The sequence below is a fragment of the Corvus kubaryi genome, unplaced genomic scaffold (assembly GCF_017639235.1).
Source record: "Corvus kubaryi isolate FWS band 111438036 unplaced genomic scaffold, C.kubaryi_AGA036_p1.0 37225, whole genome shotgun sequence".
Classification (NCBI taxonomy): Eukaryota; Metazoa; Chordata; class Aves; order Passeriformes; family Corvidae; genus Corvus; species Corvus kubaryi.
Genome location: NW_024581064.1, coordinates 715,140 through 733,364, shown reverse-complemented (window position 1 = coordinate 733,364; position 18,225 = coordinate 715,140). Strand labels below are relative to the sequence as shown.

At 50.8% G+C, this 18,225-nt stretch overlaps 1 protein-coding gene across 5 annotated transcripts in view; it reads right to left on the bottom strand.

The window, feature by feature from the left end:
* The window catches only part of ZFHX3 (zinc finger homeobox 3), a 395,458-nt gene that overhangs the window by 49,951 nt on the left and 327,282 nt on the right, over nucleotides 1-18,225 (bottom strand). For all 5 annotated transcript variants that reach the window (XM_042022867.1, XM_042022869.1, XM_042022868.1 and 2 more), the window contains one exon: nucleotides 5,165-5,396. In XM_042022867.1, coding sequence (XP_041878801.1) covers nucleotides 5,165-5,396 — 232 coding nt within the window. The remainder of the gene's footprint in view (nucleotides 1-5,164; nucleotides 5,397-18,225) is intronic.

Here is an 18,225-nt window from a genome sequence, read left to right as displayed (position 1 = left end):
ACCTCCAGCAGAAGCTGGAGACCAACAGGCGTCATTAAGAATGACCACACTGTCTTTAATGGAGACCAAGTGGAGGATGTCAGATCCCACTACATTTATTTCAAGCAGGGAGAAATACAATTTGCCATTAACAACTTTCCCTTCAAAAGTCTTAAAGTTCTACTGGAAGTAGAGAGTCTGCTATCATGAAAAATCCACCCCAAAGGCACATCTCCCACCCCTGCTGTAACAAGCTCCATGAGTAATTACTCCGTGCTTTACGATGGTGAGGAAAAAATGCCCTGCATGGTTGCCCACCTTCAGGGTGGGAAAATAACAGGATGGTTCCCTCGCAGGAGTTTTTTGTGGAAGATCTCCTCTCCTTTTCTACACAATTTGCTTCATTTTACAGATGGGCTGGTCACAATTCCCAATCCAGGAAATGGCCACCAAGGGAATAGGGGAACTGGAGAGCCTGGACAGTAGAGGAGGGAATCAGAGAGTAGTGCCTCAGTCTTGAGGAAGCAGATGAGGTATTAGAGCATGCTGTGGGCCTGCCAGATCACAAATGGATTCAACCGGGCTGGCATCGAGCCTCCCTTCTGCTTGATAGAAACTTTGCATTTGAGAGAAACCTCTCACTGCAAACCACATCCTGGTTGCTCCCTGACCAAACTGGCTCCCCAGCACGTGGGACCTGCTCCTGTCCCCCCGATGGTGATGCCTTCGAACCCCTGGGGCAGCCACAGAACTGCTTGTGAGAGGGAGGAACACAGCGTTTGCATGACTCAGTGCACAGAGGTGCAGCAACCAAATGAGCACCCTGCTGTCTGCAGGCGACACAGGCAGAGTCAGGCTGAGGTGTGATTCTGTGATTCTGAGGTTGGGAGCTACTATTTTTAAACCACGTGGGATTTTCTCATCCAAACACTGCTTCAGCTATACCTTAGGTCTGTTTACATACTTGGTTTCATTAAAGATTCACATCCCGATTTCAGTCTGCAGCTCCCAGCCCTTCAAAAGGTCACACACTGAAACGCAAGGGAGACGTGGACAAACAGTGCACCTCTGCCTGTGGGGCAGACGGAAGGGGAAAGCAGGGCCTCTGAGGCATCCCCCCCTTCCAGGGAGCCAGCAGCTTTCCAGCTTTGACTGCAAAACTCTGCTCTGAGAACAGAGCAGAGTTTTGCAGTAAAGACAGTCCTCAAAATAACTGTAATCCACCTGTTTGGAGCAGGGAGACTGGCCGGTCCCCTGCTGCGGGCTGGCAGAGGGAGCAGCGCGGGTGCTCCAGCAAGGGTGGGCAGAGGGGCAGAGGTGAACTCCCCAGCCCCCTGTCCGTCCTGCCAGGACAAAGGGGCTGTTCACAGCATTTGGTGTCCAGCAAGGGCTGCCAGAGAGCTGGCCCTGCTCTTCCTGCAAGGGCCCCAACAAGAACCCTGCGCCGGAAGGAGATGATTGCCAAGGATTTGGCAGCAATGAGAAGGATTGCTGTGACAGTGTGACCACCACACTGAGGTGTGACCGTCCTCTGCGGTGAAATGGGGAGAGGTTGGTGCAGGCAAGGAGCATGGACACCTGAGGACACCTAAAGGATGCCTGTCCCACACAGTGGGAAGGGCGGGCAAAGGCCTACTGCTCCTCCCACAGGAAGACACTATGGAAAGGGAGAGAAGAGATGGAAAACAGGAGGAGTCAGGAGAAACAGGTAAGGGAGGAAACACATTAAGTGCGACCAGCACTTGCCCAGGGGTACAAAGGCTAAGCAATGGGGGCCCAACAGCCCCACCTACATGGGTGGCACATGGAGAGGAATATGATGGGGAGAGCAGGAGCACTATGTGGTGGACAGAGGGCAGAAACCCCGCTCTGACCAACGACCCTGTGTGCAGCTGCCCGAGCTACGGAGAGGGGTGTGGTGCTTGATGCCTTCTGGGATGAAAGAAACACTTCCAAAGTCAGAATGAAAACTCGATGCAGGTTGTTTCACATTTGTTTCTGTCATTATCTAATGAGCCGTAAGTGCATTCATCTGACATCTTGAGACCGTTTTGGTTTTTATTATGGTCACTCTTTCTTCACTTTTTTCTTCTCGAAACCCCCATCATTAAAAATCAATTCGCTTATGAGTAACGTTACACAGATGCTGCTGCAGCAAGGGGCTGACATCTGCAGTGGCAGCAACCCAGATACCACAGCAAGAGATGTCCAAAAATACCCTGAGAGGACAATACCCCCTCCCTGAAGCTGTGTTCTCTCTGATCAACAAACCAGCTGAACTTCCAGCCACTTCCCCATCTCTTGCATAATGAGCACACTTCTCAAAGCAAGCAGAAAAGTTTAATTGTCTTTAATTATCCGGTTCAAGGAGGATTGGGTTTCCTGCCTGATGTCCATGTAATTTCCCTGCCAACAACTTTGTCATTCCCTTACTGGAAGCGGAGGGCAGATCCTAAAGCTCTTCCCCAAAAGACACCCAATTTTTGAGGAGTGCTGAGGGGCTGGCACAGGCAGGGACAAAGGCTCCTGTGTCCCTGGAGCGGCTGCTCAGGCTGCCTGTGCTTCTTCAGGGTGGGAGGGAGTGAATTGCAACTAATGTGCAATCAAGAACCATCACAATTACAAATGTAAATGAACAGGCAATTGGCACTGACCTTTGCAGATTGTTAGAGGACTAATTAAGGTGTGATCAGAGCTCTCTTCCAACAGATTGAGATGCATCTACACAAGCAAATATCTACTCACCGTCTCCAGACAGCACTGCTTTTTCCTACATACTTGCACACACCAGAGAGTAGGTACACACGGAGCAGGTACACACAGCATTCAACACCAGCACCTGCGCTCTGTGCACAGCAATGGGACGCAGCGGGAGGGGAACAGGGTGACTCCACTCTGTCACACGAGGCCACAGTACAGAACAGACCACTGCACTTGGACTGCGGCAAAGCAACAGAGAAGTCATGGTCCCTTTGTGCCCCAGCAGACACGTGTCACAGACCAGAGAAGTGTCACAGACAAGTATCTGTCCCGGTCTCTGAGCCTGGTATCTAATAACACAGAGACGCCTTATCAAAAGGCAGAGGGGAAAAGTCCACCCAGCCCTCAGAAAACAACACTAAAAACCATAATGGGGACACAGGAGAGACTCTGTTACAGAGAAGGAGGAGACGCAGGGCACACACTCACACCGCCCCCGTGCACAGCCCTGCCCCGCAGCTGAGCATCCCCACAATGGGATCAGAATGAGTGGGAGATGGGAGCACCCCTTCTCCCCCCTGGGGTTACAGCAGCTTCTCATCCAAACCTGACTCCCATCCCTGCAGGGATGCCTGGGCCAGCATGCCAGTGAGGTGTCCCACTTTGATCAGCTCAACAGTGGGCTTGAGGAGTGTCTGAAATTAAGTATCTCAGCTTAAAGTGACAAGCAAAACTGACCCTTTGCCTTCTGAAGCCTTATTCTTGCTTGTATTCATAACCTTTGAAATAAAATATGATCAAGAAATTGTCAGTGTCTTGTTCTCTGTCAGTTTTTGTTGAAGAACCAACGGGTTTAAAGAAAATTAAAGTAAAATACTTGTAAATCAAGCTTTCCTTTCAGTGACTTGTCAGGACTTTCACTTCAAAAATACTACATTTTTTAAAATGGTCACCAAAATGTTTTCCCTCCCAGCCAGTCAGCTCCTGCCCTCCCAGTACCTGCCATGTCCTAATCTGGGCGGCCGGATGGGAAAGATAAGGTTTGTACAATAAAAGACAAGGTAAACAGAAATTTCTAGAGTAAACAAGGTTTTCAAGGTTGTTCTGTCTATCACAAAGGGCACGGATGGTTTCCCCTCTCTGCTCGTTTTGCATTTAAGCAGCTCACAACCCACAGCCCTGCCCAAAGAACCCTTCTGAACTCGGAATGTTTTCCTACGGCAGAGCACCGCAGCGCAGCGGAAGGGCTGCCAGAGCCGCTGTCCCCCCCGGGCGGTGTGGCAGCCACCACGCTCTCACTGTGACTGTGACCTTTGGGGAAGCGTGTTCCACGCTCTCGACTCTGCTGGGCCGCCAAGGTCACAGATTGGGCACTTTTTTCCACAAGACTGAATTTAACTCTTAATGAAAAATCGCCTGTCTTCACTCTTGGGGTGTTTTGGGTTTATTTCAGATCCTCGTTTCTCACAGGCATAACAGCAGTAAGACCCAGGTGTGAATTCAAGGGACATTTACAAAACCTCCGTCAGCTGCTGCCGCTGTTCCTTCTCAGCCTTTTCAGCCAAGGCCACCTTCCTCACCTCCATGTGCATTCACTGCAGAATGCCAGTTCCTCAGGCTATATGTAGGATTTACCAATTTTCATAGCAGTCATAGAGAAAAGTCCTGCTTGAAGCTAAGAGGAGGACTGTGAAGGCTTTTGCTGGCACACCCCAGCTCCAGCACCTTCATGCCTTGACAGCACACAAACCAGCTGACCCAGGCTGATTCTCCTCCTCTCCTCCCTCTGAAGAGGGCTTCAGGAGACCTTGAATTTTCAGAACATGAAAAACTTCTCAACCCTTTGTGTGACTAAACAAAGTACCATCTCTGCTCCATCCAGCCTAACTGCTCCTTTTAGGCACATTTCCTCCTGCTGGATTCACAGCTGCAATCCCTGTCCTATGATCTGTGTGAGCAAATGTTTCATACAAGCCCTTCACTTTATTTTCCTTATGAAGAGGGGACATGGAAAACAGACATGGAGAACAGACATGGAAAACTTGCATGTCCTGCCCACCCCTTTTGCCCAGCTCCTCCTCCCAGTCCAGTGTGGCTGAAGTACCAGAAATCAGTGCCAAGCTGGCACAGCTTATGCTGGTGCTCAGGGCATCACTTGACTCATTGGAAAACATCTACTAGTGCACTGGTTTGTTGAGTTGCCCAGATATGACAGTATCTTTAGATGTTCATACAATGTTCCAGGGTTTAAGACACCAACCTGAATCAACACACGTAACTTCAACATCCTAAACTTCTACATCCCAAATCCCACCTCAGGCCAGGTGGGATTCCTGTAATGTGTTACTGATAAACCGTGTCATCGCACAGCAGGGAAGAGAAACAGGAACATCACCAAGTTTGTCACCGAAGAGCACAGTGGGTCTAATGCCACCCACCCACCCTGTGGCGCTGGCCCCGCTCACGCCAAGGCAGCAGCACTCACCGGCCTCGGCAGCTGGACACTTGCGAATGGTGAAGATCTGTCCTAGGTCCTCCTCTTCCTCAGGAAGACCTTTCTGGAGGCGCTGTAGCTTCCGGAGGCTTTCACTCCGCTGGTGTTTCATGGAGCGTACATGCTGGATGAGGTTCAGCTTGGCCTTAGTGGAGTAGTTACAGAGGACACAGTGGTAGTAGCAGCTTTCACCTTCGACCCCGCTCTCATGGTGCTGCAGGTGCTGTGGAGAACAAAGCAGAGGGATGTCAGTGTCCTTTATCACCCCCAGTCTCCTGGGTTAGTTCCCTGTAAACTGCTAAAAGCCACCTGGGAATTGGTTAAGGAACCACATTTTGACACAGATCCAGTGAGACAAAGCCTGTTTGCTCCCAAGGTATTACATGCTCTCCTGCTGAAGAGCATGAAAACCAAAAGACACTGAAATGGGCACAAAGCACAGATGGAGACAGACAAGATCACCTCCCTCAGTGAGGGAAAGCACTAGACCCAGCAGTAACACCTGCTCATGACCCACTCAGGGCTCACTCCTTCACACTCAAAGCTTGTCCTGGGAGAGGATCCAACTGCATATCAAACATAAAATTAAATTTTGTAAATTCTCATGGAAAACTATGAAGAGTAAAACTAAAGCAACCCTAGAACACAACAAACCCATTAGATAGAGAGGTCCTGCACAGTGTATGGAAGCAGAGTGCAGAGCCATCCTGTCCATCATCCAGCTCTCCGCTCCCTGGCATCCAAGTTTTACTCCCTTGGGTCAGGAGGGAAGCAGCAGCCTGGCCTGTGAAAGAGACCCAGGCTGAAAAGCCAACAGTGAGCATGCAGCCAAGTACCACTGTGAGAGGCCAGCACTTGGAAAAACCTTGTCCCCCTCCTGAGCTGTGCTGTTGCAGCCAATACCACTAATTCCAGATTATGATACCGCGATTATTTGGCAAAACTTATCAATCCTCTGGTACACAGATACGTGCCTCTGGGGAAACAAACAGCCATTTCCTGTCATGGATCCCACAGACGTGGCAATTATTTCTTAGAACCAGAAGGAAGAATTCACCATGCACAGCCACGCTGGCTGCCACGGCACAGCTGCTGTCCCTTCCCCCTGGGCAGCAGGAGGTCACAGGAACTTTCCCAATTCCACAGTAAGGGTGTGTCACTAGTTGAGAAAAAATGAATACCAAGGTGAAACAAAATGAGATCCCTCAGTGAAGGCCTTTGGTGTTTCCATCCCACACCGAACAGTTCAGCTGAGCAATACTCCCTGCCAGCTCCTCCCATCCAACCCCGACACCCCCTTGTGTCTTTGTGTCATCTCACGGAACTCTTTCCTCACCACACACTTGGCCCGAGGCACAAGTACAGTGATTTGGAAATGATCTTGAGGTTTGTCAATCAAAAATATTGCCTACGTGCAGCCAGGACCTTCTGGTAAAAATTCTGATGCTTATTATCTCAGTTACAGCTGAGATAAGATTAAAGACACATATTACCCAGCGCTGTGTGCCTTGCTCACATGGAGGAAGGAGAGCCCTCTGAGTCTAGGAATGATTAAAAATAGGATATGAGCTGATGCCTAGGCTTCTGATTGGAAGGGTGAGGAAAGAGAATAAATGTATTCTAGATCTGGCTAATTAGACTAGCCTCTTTTGGGATCACGATGTATTTAATTAAATTCACTGTAATATTTGAAGAATCCACGAGGGCACTAATCCCACTGGTGCCCTCAAAAGATTTTTTGCTGTTTTGCCTTATAAGAACTTCTTCCTCATCTCATTTCTATTGTCTGCATGTGTTACCCTCTTCCTGAGCCAGAAAAAGATGAATGGCTTAAGGCATGAAAGGTCAGCGAGCCCGTCGCAAGAGTCGCGTGCCCACCTCAGACGGGCCAGCCTCGCCAGCCTGGCTCTGCCCTGACCCCTGCCATAACGCCCCAGCTCCAACCCCTGCCATAACCTCCCTGCTCCCAGCTTGCTGCAGGCTGGGGCCTGGCTCCAGGAACCACACCAGCCCCATCCTCGCCAGCCCATCCCACAAACCCCGTGCTGGAGCTCAGGAAGCGCCCACGGGCTCAGCAGCAGCTTCTGCACAGAAGCCAGAGGAAACCCCCAGTGAGCAATTAGAGAAAAATCCGGTCACGGGTTCAAGGAAATATTAAGGACATGGTCTCTGTGGAACCAGAGGCACAGTCTGCGCTGTTCTCATTTAAAAGGGGGTTTTAGGAAAACATTTGTTTTAAACAGTTTAATAAATGTGTCTTATTTTATGCTCTTCTTTTGCTTCGTCTCAAACATCCCTCGCGCTGGGGTCAGCCTCACCTGCCTATTGTGATGGACAAGTCATAGGCTGAGGGTGCCACCACCACCAAGCCCTGGGCACAGCACAGCGTGCACCTGATTCAACCCATCCCCCAGCAGAGGAAAGGAGCAGTCCAGAGAAAAAAGATGTGAGGGCTGAGCCAGTCCAAGCTGTGCGCTGCTGGAGGCGATGAAATGCTGTCCAAGTACGTGTAGTTATTGCCCATCACACTGTTAAACTTCCCTCTTGTGAGAATTTATCCGTATCACAGGAAACAAATTCAAAATACTAAACCAGAACCTTGTTAGAAGACAAATCAACTTGAAAATCAAAAGAATATATTGTTCCAAGGAAAACCAACCAACTTCTGTCAGAAAACATCGATTTCTGTGAGTCTGGGGGGGGTGTTCGCCCCCTCCCTCTCCACAATAGGAAACTTCCAACATCTGGTTCTTCACGCATGGCATGCAAAATATTGATCAGCGTGAGTCAAAGCTACACTTTAAATCAGAAACAGAGAGAGGAACGCTCTGATGGAAACCATACGGCTCACGAGTGCAGCTTCCCAGGGGACACGGGTGTTCCTGTCCGTACACCAACTGTGGCTCAGCACCACGGGCTCCCAGCACCTATTCCCACATGCGCCACACCACGCGCAGCCTGTCCGCCGTGCACGGAGTGTGCAGGTCTCCGGGCAAGGCTGTGTTCTCACAGTGATTAGCACAGGAGGGTCCTGCTCTCTGAGCAGGAGGGAGATGAGAGGGCCTCATCTCCCTCCTCTGCCCCCACTCCGTGCCACCCACCCCTCAGTGTCCCCCAGCCCTGCCCTGGCCCCGGTGTGGCCGGGGTGGCCCTACACCGGTGCCAGCTGCACACGCTGGGCCAGGCCCATGTGCCACTCTCCAACATCTGCCTCAGAACTGTTTTCTTCTACTAAATAGTAAATGCTCACAGGGTACGACTACGGAAATCTGATTTTTAAACAAAGTAAGGAATGACGCTACAGTCAGTTCTTTTTACTCTCCCTCCATCCTTCACATACCCCAAACTCTGTTTATTTTACCGTCTCTACCCCTCTTATGCTGCCTCACTCACAGTAACTTACAGTAATCATGGAATTGAACATGACACTGTATCAGCCTGCCCGACTGCAGGCAGCCCCCCTCACCCCATGCCACATACCACACAATGGTCCTTGGAGCTAAAACTGTAGTACCCAGGACTGAGACCCCAAGTTGCTGCTGTTACACAAGTAACAAACTCTCATGAACGTCTCTGTAGCTGCTCCTGCAGTTCATATTCACCATCTGATTTCTAAGCTTTTCTACATCTTTTAAATTTTTTAAAATCTTTTAAATTTTTAAAGATGTTAAACAACTATCTGCTCAAAATCTCTTCTGTGCAAAGTTTATTCAGCCATGGTGTAACGAGCCTGATTCCGACGGTGACAGGACAGAACCCCCCCCCGAAGCACTGCCAGGGGCACGAGGGGGTTCTCCAGTCCCTCTCTGCCATGTTAAGTAGCTCAGCTGCTGTTCTGGGGGACATCTGACCTGTAACCTCAGCCCACCAGGGAGATGCAACAACACTTTGAACTATCTCGTGCTTTGGATGTTTATTACTCAATAAAAAAAGGTCCCATTTCTATGCAGTCTTAACCTCAACTGGCACAAAGCTTTCCCTTCGGAGGGCCCTGAATGCTGCTCAGGACAAGCCCATGCTCACAGCACTCTCAAGTCCTTGGTTTGCACTGTGAGGGGGAACACCCCGTCACCACCCCCAAGTGGTGTCCGTGGTACAAAAGCAGTAGAACGTGTGAGAAAACTCTCTCCAGACTCGAGGATGGCCTCTTCTTGTGCAGACTTTGGCAGGACACCAGCAGCAGAAACTCAGTCACTGTCCCAATGACAGGCAGATGGCAGTCCCCAGCTCCCCTGTGAGATCCCCTGCACGTCTGGGTCTCTCTGGGCAGGAGAAGCAGGTGAGATAACAGGACTGGGATCCAGAACCCAAAGTGGGAAAATAAGCTCATAAACGCTGCACAGCAGCAAACCAGCACAACCAAAAGGAACAACGTTCCTCGCTCTGGCTGTGAGAGGGCTGCCGGCTGCAGCCCTGCAGATCCTCAGCTGACAGCACCCCAGGGCTGTGCAAAGCCTGCCAGGCACGGCCCCAGCGAGTCCCCCGCCCTCCTGCTTGCACAAACATCCTCTTCCTCACCCCTCTGACCATTCCGTACGGCCAGGTGGTGTGTGGGTCACTGACAAACAGTCTGGAAAAACCTCCTCCACATCACTTCCCAGCACTCTCACATCGCAGGATACCCTGCCACGAAAACAAAGGTCACTCCACTATTCAGGGCTTCTCGAAAAAGAAGTTGTCAGACTTCAACATCTTTGGCAGAGGTTTTGTCCACATGTAACACTTTTCCTACCTCTGAACTCAGCACTCAGCTCCGTTAGCATGGGTAAAGTTAGCAGTGATTTCAGAGAATTGACAGATGCAGCTGGAGAAGGAGGAGCCAAAATCTGCTGGAAGATCACAAAAGCCACAGAAAGAAGCAGCACTGCAGAGGTGCACTGCGCTGGCCGCCTCCTGCAAGCACTGATGTCTGAGCAGCCCCAGTGACCAGAACCAGCACACAGAAACAGGGAGCGCCTCAGCGTTTACTCGGAGAGGTTGACCCAAGCTCAGGAGCTACTGGAACCACTTCAGCCCCACCAGCACATGTGCAGCGCAGGAGAATACCCAGGGACTGACTCTTCCTCGGGGTAAGGTCAGACAGGGGTAATTAGGCACAGGCTTGGTAGGAAACACTTCAGGTGCCAGCGAGGACTGTATGCCCCCAGGGAGGGACAGGAGGTGACCCTTACAGCGGAGCTGGAGGGGGGCTACGGGTCACCACAGAAAGGGACCCGACCCCACTGCAGACCTCAGAAGCCTTGTGAGCATCTCTTGGCCCCCATGTGCCTCTGATGTGCTGCATGAGATAAATCACACAGCCCTGGAGGAGAAGAATCTGAATTTTTAATGAAAGTCATGTGGATGCAGCTGTCTGATCCTGGTCTGTTCCAAGTACTCCATAAAAGTCAGGGTTGGCCAATTCATCTTGCTCTCCTTTCACACCTGCAGCCCCAGCTGGAATTTCCTGGAGCCGGGGAGCGGCGGGCGGCTGCAGCGCGCAGTGGGACACGCTGTCTGCGCTCTGGGGAGAGCTGGAGTGCCCACAGCTGCCCCCCATCCCCCTGGAAGGGGGGAAAATTGATTCTGCATCCAGCAGGTTCAAAAGCTGAACTTCTGCTCTTTCATATCCATCAACATCCTGAATTGTTTACTGCTTCCAGAGGAGCAGCATTACAAACCCTTCCCTCCTCCAGCCTCCTGCCTCTGTGCATCACAGCTCCACGGTGCAGTGCCAGCGGTGGGGTTCAGGCTTGTTTGTCCCTGAGTTTCTGCAGCTCAGCTTGTGGTAACTGCTCTCTGATCCTTACTTTTCTTACCAAGAGGCTGGAAATGTAGCACTCCCTCCTGCCACAGAGGCCGAGGTACCAATCTAAGTCCCCAGATCACACGGAAAGGCCTGAAGAACAGCCACAACTGCCCCCATTAACAGCCCATCCCTATACCCCACCAAATCTGTATTTTCTGAGCCCTCCAGCCCTGCCTGGCATTAAGTGACACCACAGATGCTCTCCTCGCTAGCCATGCGGCTGGTCCTGGCTGTGCTGCAAGGTTTTGGGTTCCCCCACAAACCCAAAAGTGACCCAGCAAATGGGGTTTGTTCCACCAGCCCTTGAAGTCTCATTAAAAGCCAAATATTGCTCAGCCTAAGGATGGAGAGCTCAGCATGGATTTTACTGAACGTTAAATCAACCAGCGAGCATAGCCAGCAAACTCTGTGGCACTTTAACTTTAAATAATGCAATAATTATTGAATTTCCTTTTTATAACTGAAGTGCTGGAATGTAAACAATGGGGCTGTAATTGCAGGAAGGGGGGATCAATAGAGGCAATCGTTTTCAGCCATGTTAATTGTAAATACAATTGCTCCAAGATGTCAGCCTCGTTCTTCTCGCTCCCAGAATCATCCTAACGGATGACAGAGTCCAACTTTCCCATTACAGCTGTTCGTTCCTTTAAGAGGTTCTCAATCAGGTCTGATCAATCTGTCAAGATAATGCATGGAGTAAGTAAGACTCTTCCAAACACAAGCTCCCAATCAATACCCCGGACCTGCTTAATGAGGAGGGGCTAAAGCCCAGGGGGAGGCACAGTCCCAGTTCCTGCTTGGCTCCAGCAGCCAACTTCATCACAGGGTCTTGGAGCAGCTCCTAACAAGGACATTGTTTATGTCGCCCGTGACGAGCAGCATCCCTGCACACCCACAGTCCCATGGGGTCTGTGGACACAGAACAAGAGAGGTTAACAGAAAGCAAGAGGCTGAACTTGTAATAACATCCCCCATGCCTTTTTAATTGTGCAACACACCTGCAAGTACTAATTAATCATTCCTTAGAAGAGATGCCCGAAGATGCAAACCTCTGTGGTGACAGCTGAAAGCCAAGAGCTCCACTAAGACTCCTCCTGTGGAAGACTTCCTTCCCATGTCTCGCAGAAGGACAAAGTCCACAGGAGAGTCAGCACTGGCCCACTTATGCCAGCCAACCCCTTCCAGTGTAGGGGAAACAGAGTGGGATGCTGGCTGAAAACCTCTTGAGGGAGGGAGGAGATGCCAAGAGGGTGAGGGAACAGCCAGAGACGCTGTTCTCCAGCTGCAGTACCTAACTGCAGGAGCACAGGTATCCCTTGCACACCTGCGTCGCCGTGCACTTGCTGAGCAGCCCAGAGAGGGGGAAACGAACAGGTCTGACCGTACTTGGGCACCCTCCTGCAGCACTGAACTCTCTCTTCTCCCACAGCTGCGCTACAAAGACTTGCCAGCACAGCAAATCCACTCTTGGGCAACTTCAACTGCAGAGAATCTTCCAGACCCCCAAAATCTCCCCTGGGAGACACAGGCGCAAGCGCTGCTGTACATGGAGATGCACACAGGAGTGTGAGTATTGATCCTGCTAATTATAGTGCTAAACCAAAGCACAATGAGAGTACACTTCCTATCAGCTGGCCCGTAAAGTGCTGCCCTCAACCCTGCATGCTCCTGTCCAGCTGCGGCTCCACCACAGGACCCACGACAGCCCTGCAAGGGCACCTCTGCTGCTCACCTGTGCACCTCTGACCAACAGGAACCAACAAACTTCACATGAAGTGAGCCAGTCAGGATGTGAGGGATGTCACCCAGAGCTAGCCTCATCCAGCAGCTCCTGTGGAGCAGCACAGAGCTTGGGAATGGTTGGAACTCCCCTTGTAACTGAACCAAAGCATGGACTAGGGACATTCTGATCCTCAGGAAAGCATACAGTTTTGTCACTTCATATTTCCAGGGATGCTGTCATCCCTGATTGAACACGGTGGAAAATCTGTACTTTTGCCTGCAAAGCGCCGTACGGAAAGCAATAGGACGGAGTGATGAAAAAAGAAAAAAAAAATTGTGCCACAACACAGCAACATCACCAACGAAGAGGCTCAGGGCTTCCAGCCCACTCCCTTCTCAGTGCTGGGAGAGGCAGGAGCTGAAGAATTCAGGGAGCGTCATCTTTTCCAGGGTCAGGAAAACAAATGGGGAAAGAACAACTGAAGACAGTAACCGTAAGCAGGCCTCACAATGCCACTGCCCAGACCTTTGTAACAGATTTTGTACATCTACTTGAAAATAATCAGTTCAGTGTGAGTTGTTAAGCTGTGAACACTCAGGTGAACTAGAGCAGCCTGGGAATATGGAAAAACACTGGATAAAAAGCAAATTATGTAATCAAAAGGTCTGGGGGGAACCTGGAAAGACAGCAGGATCGAAATCTGTTGTCCATATTGTAATTATGTAGCTGCTGAGTGATTGAAGAGGGCTTTCTGTAACACAGACCCAGGCTAGGACTCTCCATACCAGTGATGTTTTGCTTCCTCCGGCCGCCAAGGGAATGATCCCTGTGTTAAGCAGGAGGGCTCTCCAAGGAGGCTCGGATGCAACGCACACTTGGGTCTTGTGTTGATAATGCAGCTCAGACTTAGCCACCCAAACTCCTCTCTATGTGTGGAGCCTGTTCTAAGGATTTAAATTAAAATCCTATTTTTCCCCCATATTAAGTCTTTTGGAAAAGAACCACCAGTTTCTGAAGGAAAAGCTTGAGGACTGTCTTATACCACTGTGCTCTGCCCCACATCCCAAAGTCAAGGGGCACCCAGGTGTGCCAGTCCCTTCCCTTGCCTTGGCTCCAGCTGCCCCAGGGACTGCAGCGTAGAACCCCAGCAGTGAGTCAGAGGAGCACCATGGAAGTGAGCTCCTTCTGTAGGCAGGACCCAGGGGACAGGAGGGGACCCCCACGTGCAGCAAGGGACTGTTGCAATAATGCGCCATGACACAGAAACCCACCCTGAGCTCCCATTCTTTAATGGAACACTACGGACACAGATTAACTCCCCTCGCCTGGGATTTATTGTTTCATCTATCTCCAGGGAAGTTGTGACGGACTGAAGCTTTCCTTGTTTTGATAGTGCTTCTTTTTAACTTCCTACAGCACTGCACCACCTCAGCTCCCAGCAGATAACCAAAAGCAGTAACAACAATGCACAAGACAATTTTTCAATCCTCTCCATAAATTGCAGGATATCAGTATCAAAGACATGGAGGACACAATCTCCCCATGCAGAAGCCAACAGGGATCCATGGAAAAACAACAGACTCAGTTCATCCTTTGCCCACAGTCCACAGCAAGGATTTTCAAGATCAGGTGATAAGGGAGGAAGGAAAACTAAAGGATGTGTGATGGCCTAATATGACAGAACGGAAGCAGAAAGAGGGAATACATAATACTCGCTGAGTCTTGAAGGTGAGATGAAAACCAGTAGAGCCAGGGAAGCCCCCTAGAAGTGGAGCAGCCCTTCTCCAGCAGCACAGACTGCAGGGCTGGGCACCAGGCTGGGCAGCCAGAACAGGACCTTTGAGGCACATGTGGTGCATCAGCCGACCCTGAACATGAGGACAAGAGCGCCGGCTGATTTCAGACCACACTGCCGAGGTAAGTTCTTTAAGTGTCTGTGAAACACAAACAGAACACAGAGCACCACGGAAATGCCCATGAGACAATAAATAATTCTTCATTCGGTGAAAGCTTTGGATTGTATTAGACAAAGCCTGGGGCAATGTAATGAAAGAGGAAGATAAAAAGAAATGGAATAATTACTCACAGAATGAGGCAAGAATCCTGCTGGAAAAATATGTATGGAACTACTTATAATTAAGAACCAAAATAATGTCTGCACACAAAGGCCTGAATTAAGGCAACCTGCTACTTCCTATGTTCTAAGATGGTTGTGAGGGCTCTGTGAACCCAACGGACACTATTGTGTCCTAAGAACTGTGTACAGAAATTCACACAATTGCTCCTTGCTCCACACCCCTGAGCAACTACTCTGTAAGGAAAGCCACCAAGTTCTTGGGGAGGAGAAGCCTTTCAAACACAGCCTCCTCCAAATTTAACTGAGAGACCTCTCCAGTCCTTGGGCATGCACTGGTTCCCAGCCCACCTGGTTTCCACCAGGAAGGACACATCAATGACCCACAGCAGCAGAACTGTCTGGCTCATGGATTCCATACATGGCCTCCGAGCAGTCTGCAGCCTATGAACGGTTGGGTTTGCTGCTCTGTATTTCGTGTGTATATCTAAAACTAATTCAACTGTAGTATAATTCTGCAGAGGGATCTACAAGAGAATAGAATGGCTCTAAGCATTAGTTGCAGCTATTCCCTCCAAGACAGACTACAGCAATGGAAAACACGGAGAGTGTAGAAGCACACGGAGGCAAACAGAGCAAACCCAAGATGATAAATGTCTCTGCTCTTCGGTGCTCTCTTTGTTTACATGTATCTGCATCTACTGGCATTTGCTTTCACAGGTACAGAAACCCCTGGGAAAAAACAAGCCCACTATTTACTGGTTTTAGCCATTCTGGCTCGGCAATCCCAGTGGACAGTCTGCAGAGACACACAAGGGGTAAATGACAAACACTATGGAGGCAGCACTGATCGGCATTAGGAGGGTGTACTGACCACTGCAATTCAAAAATAAAATGGAAGCAACAAAACCTTTTCTTGGGAGCAGCATCCGCTCACAGCAGAAAGCTGTGAGGAGGTAACAGATTTCTAAACCCTGTTTATGAAATTGCAGGTGTAACTCCAGTTACTCCAACTGCTCCAAAATTCTCATTTCTGTGACTACATGAGATTAATTTATCTGCAAAAATACCTGCTTGGGGTTAGCATATGCTACCAGGAGGTCAGTCTGCAGGTTTCATGTCCGGATAATCCCCCTGCCCAGCCCGAGTCAGACACTTTGATAGGCCTATTTGGGCACTGCAGTGCATGCACTGGAAAATCCAGGTAGGTCAGAGCCAAGGAGGTGTAAAAATGATAAAAGCAAAGTTCTTGCTTTGTGGGACCACGAAAAACACTCACAGGCAGCCAGACGTGTCTGTAACACATACCCCATGACATGAAAACATCATCTGCAGGACTCTAAAGCCTTTAAATCTCTCCCACCTATGGTCACAGCATGCTTGAGAACCTGCTCTGGGACAGCAAGTCCCTTCTCTGAGGGACTTCCAGCATCTGGTCCCTTTCCAGCACTGCTGCTACTGGTCAAAAGCCAAAGCTAGGTACTGTCCTTCTGTGCCTCCTCCCACAGGCAGGTCCTGGGCTCAGCAGTAGGTACCACAGCACGTGCACCCTGCAGCCACCCCCGAAAGTACAACTGGGGCCCTAACATGACACACCTGCAGGTAACCCCAGAGTTACAGAACGGTCCCACGAATATTGGGGGTGAAGTGAAGGAAATCAGAGTTCTCAAACTGGTACACCCTCTGGCTTTGTGCTGGAGAGGAAGGTGGTGTATCTCACCTGAAGGCAGCAAGGTGTCACCCCAGGAGAGCTCCCTGCTCTTCTGCTGCCCCTGCCTAAAGACCCTCCTTCTTCTGGCACACATGTGAAGACTACAAGAACTCTCTGGGCCGGCTTTTGAAGAACATAAAGGAAGGCTGACCCAAACTATCAGGACCTGCTGAATTAGGAGTTTCTCTGCAGCACAGGCTGGGGGCTGGATGGGGACAGGGATGTGAGGAGACCCAGCCGGAGCCAGACAAGGGGACAGGCACAGCTCCTGCAGCTGGTCGGAGACACCAGCAATGGGCAGACGTGGGCAGCTCTCGCCCCACGGAGGGCAGGGAAGCAGCCACACGCAGCGGGACCCAGGGGATGCAGCGGGACCCCGGGAGCTGCCCCTGCCCCGTGGGGGTCCCCGGGGCTGCCTGAGCCCTCAGCGCGGAGCCGTGGGCGCTCCGAGGCAGCCGTGGCCGCGCGTGCCTCGAGCGCGGTGCCGGAGCCGCACCGGGCACCAGAGCACCAGAGCTGCAGCGAGACAGTGCTGCTCTCCTTCCTCACCAAAACCCCTGGGGCCACCCGCGTGCGTGCTAACCACAGCTCTTTGAGAGGCTCGTGTATTTACAAACTAAGGCATGTTGAAATCAAAGGGGATACCATATGACATAATTCACATTAAAATGTCAACAGGCTGACAATTTATAGAGTCAATCCACTGGAGGTGGGGAGAACTAAGACGTGGTAATTGTTTAATTCCCGCTTAAACCAACAGCAGCTTCACCTTCAAAGCAGCACCGCATGCACGGCCTCTGGCTGCTGTCAGCCCTGGTGCCAGCCTGGCCCTTGGCCAGCACGGAGGCAGTGGCCTCAGCCATTCACTGGCACCAAGCACGGGCTGGGGACACGGGATGCTGCTCTGAGGAGTGCAGCTCCAGCCCACCCCACGGCACATATTCACAGTCAGCACAAGGACAACCTGTTTTTCAGAAAGGCAAAGTCCCTCTGGTCAGGGCACTGGTGTCCATTTCCACACCTGGGCACAGCACACCTCCTCTGGAGGGGACACAGCGCTCCGAGGGCACCGGTGGAGGAACTGGCTCACCCAGTGCCTGGCACTGCACGGCCCTGACTCTGCTAGGACAGGAAAACACCACAGCAGTGGAACAATGAAAGCATGGAGTGTCCCAGCCATAAACCCCCTCGGGGCACACATGAACTTTTTATCCCAGGTAGATGGCAGCAGCTTTGCCCACATCAAATATGCTGCAGTGTTTTGTGAGACACACCACCAGGGCCCTCAGCCCGCTGACATCCCCTGCCTGTGGACAGGCTGCTGGCAACATGTCTTGCAGCTTGCAATAAAGCATAAGGTAGGCAGGAGAGGGAAACGTGCACCACTGGGAGAAATTTTACCTGGATAAACCGCAGCCAATAAATTTTCTATAAATGCCAGCTAATGCTGTCCCTTGGAGAGCACTGGGCAGGGACTGCCGGGCTCCAGAGCCCTCAGCACAGCCTCGCTGTCTGTACATAAACAGTAACACCTCATTCTCTCTTCTACCTCATTAACTGAAACGCATTAAAACAAGTGTGCACTGGGAGCAGCAAATGAGACTGTTAAACCAAGCTGATATAATCCTCATCAGCTGTGGGAAATGAGCACACATCCATTACACTGAATCAAGCCGCCAACTGCGATTCATCGAGGATGTTGAGACCCCAGGAAGATGCTCTTCCCCCTCAGCTGTACCAGGCAGCTCAACCACTG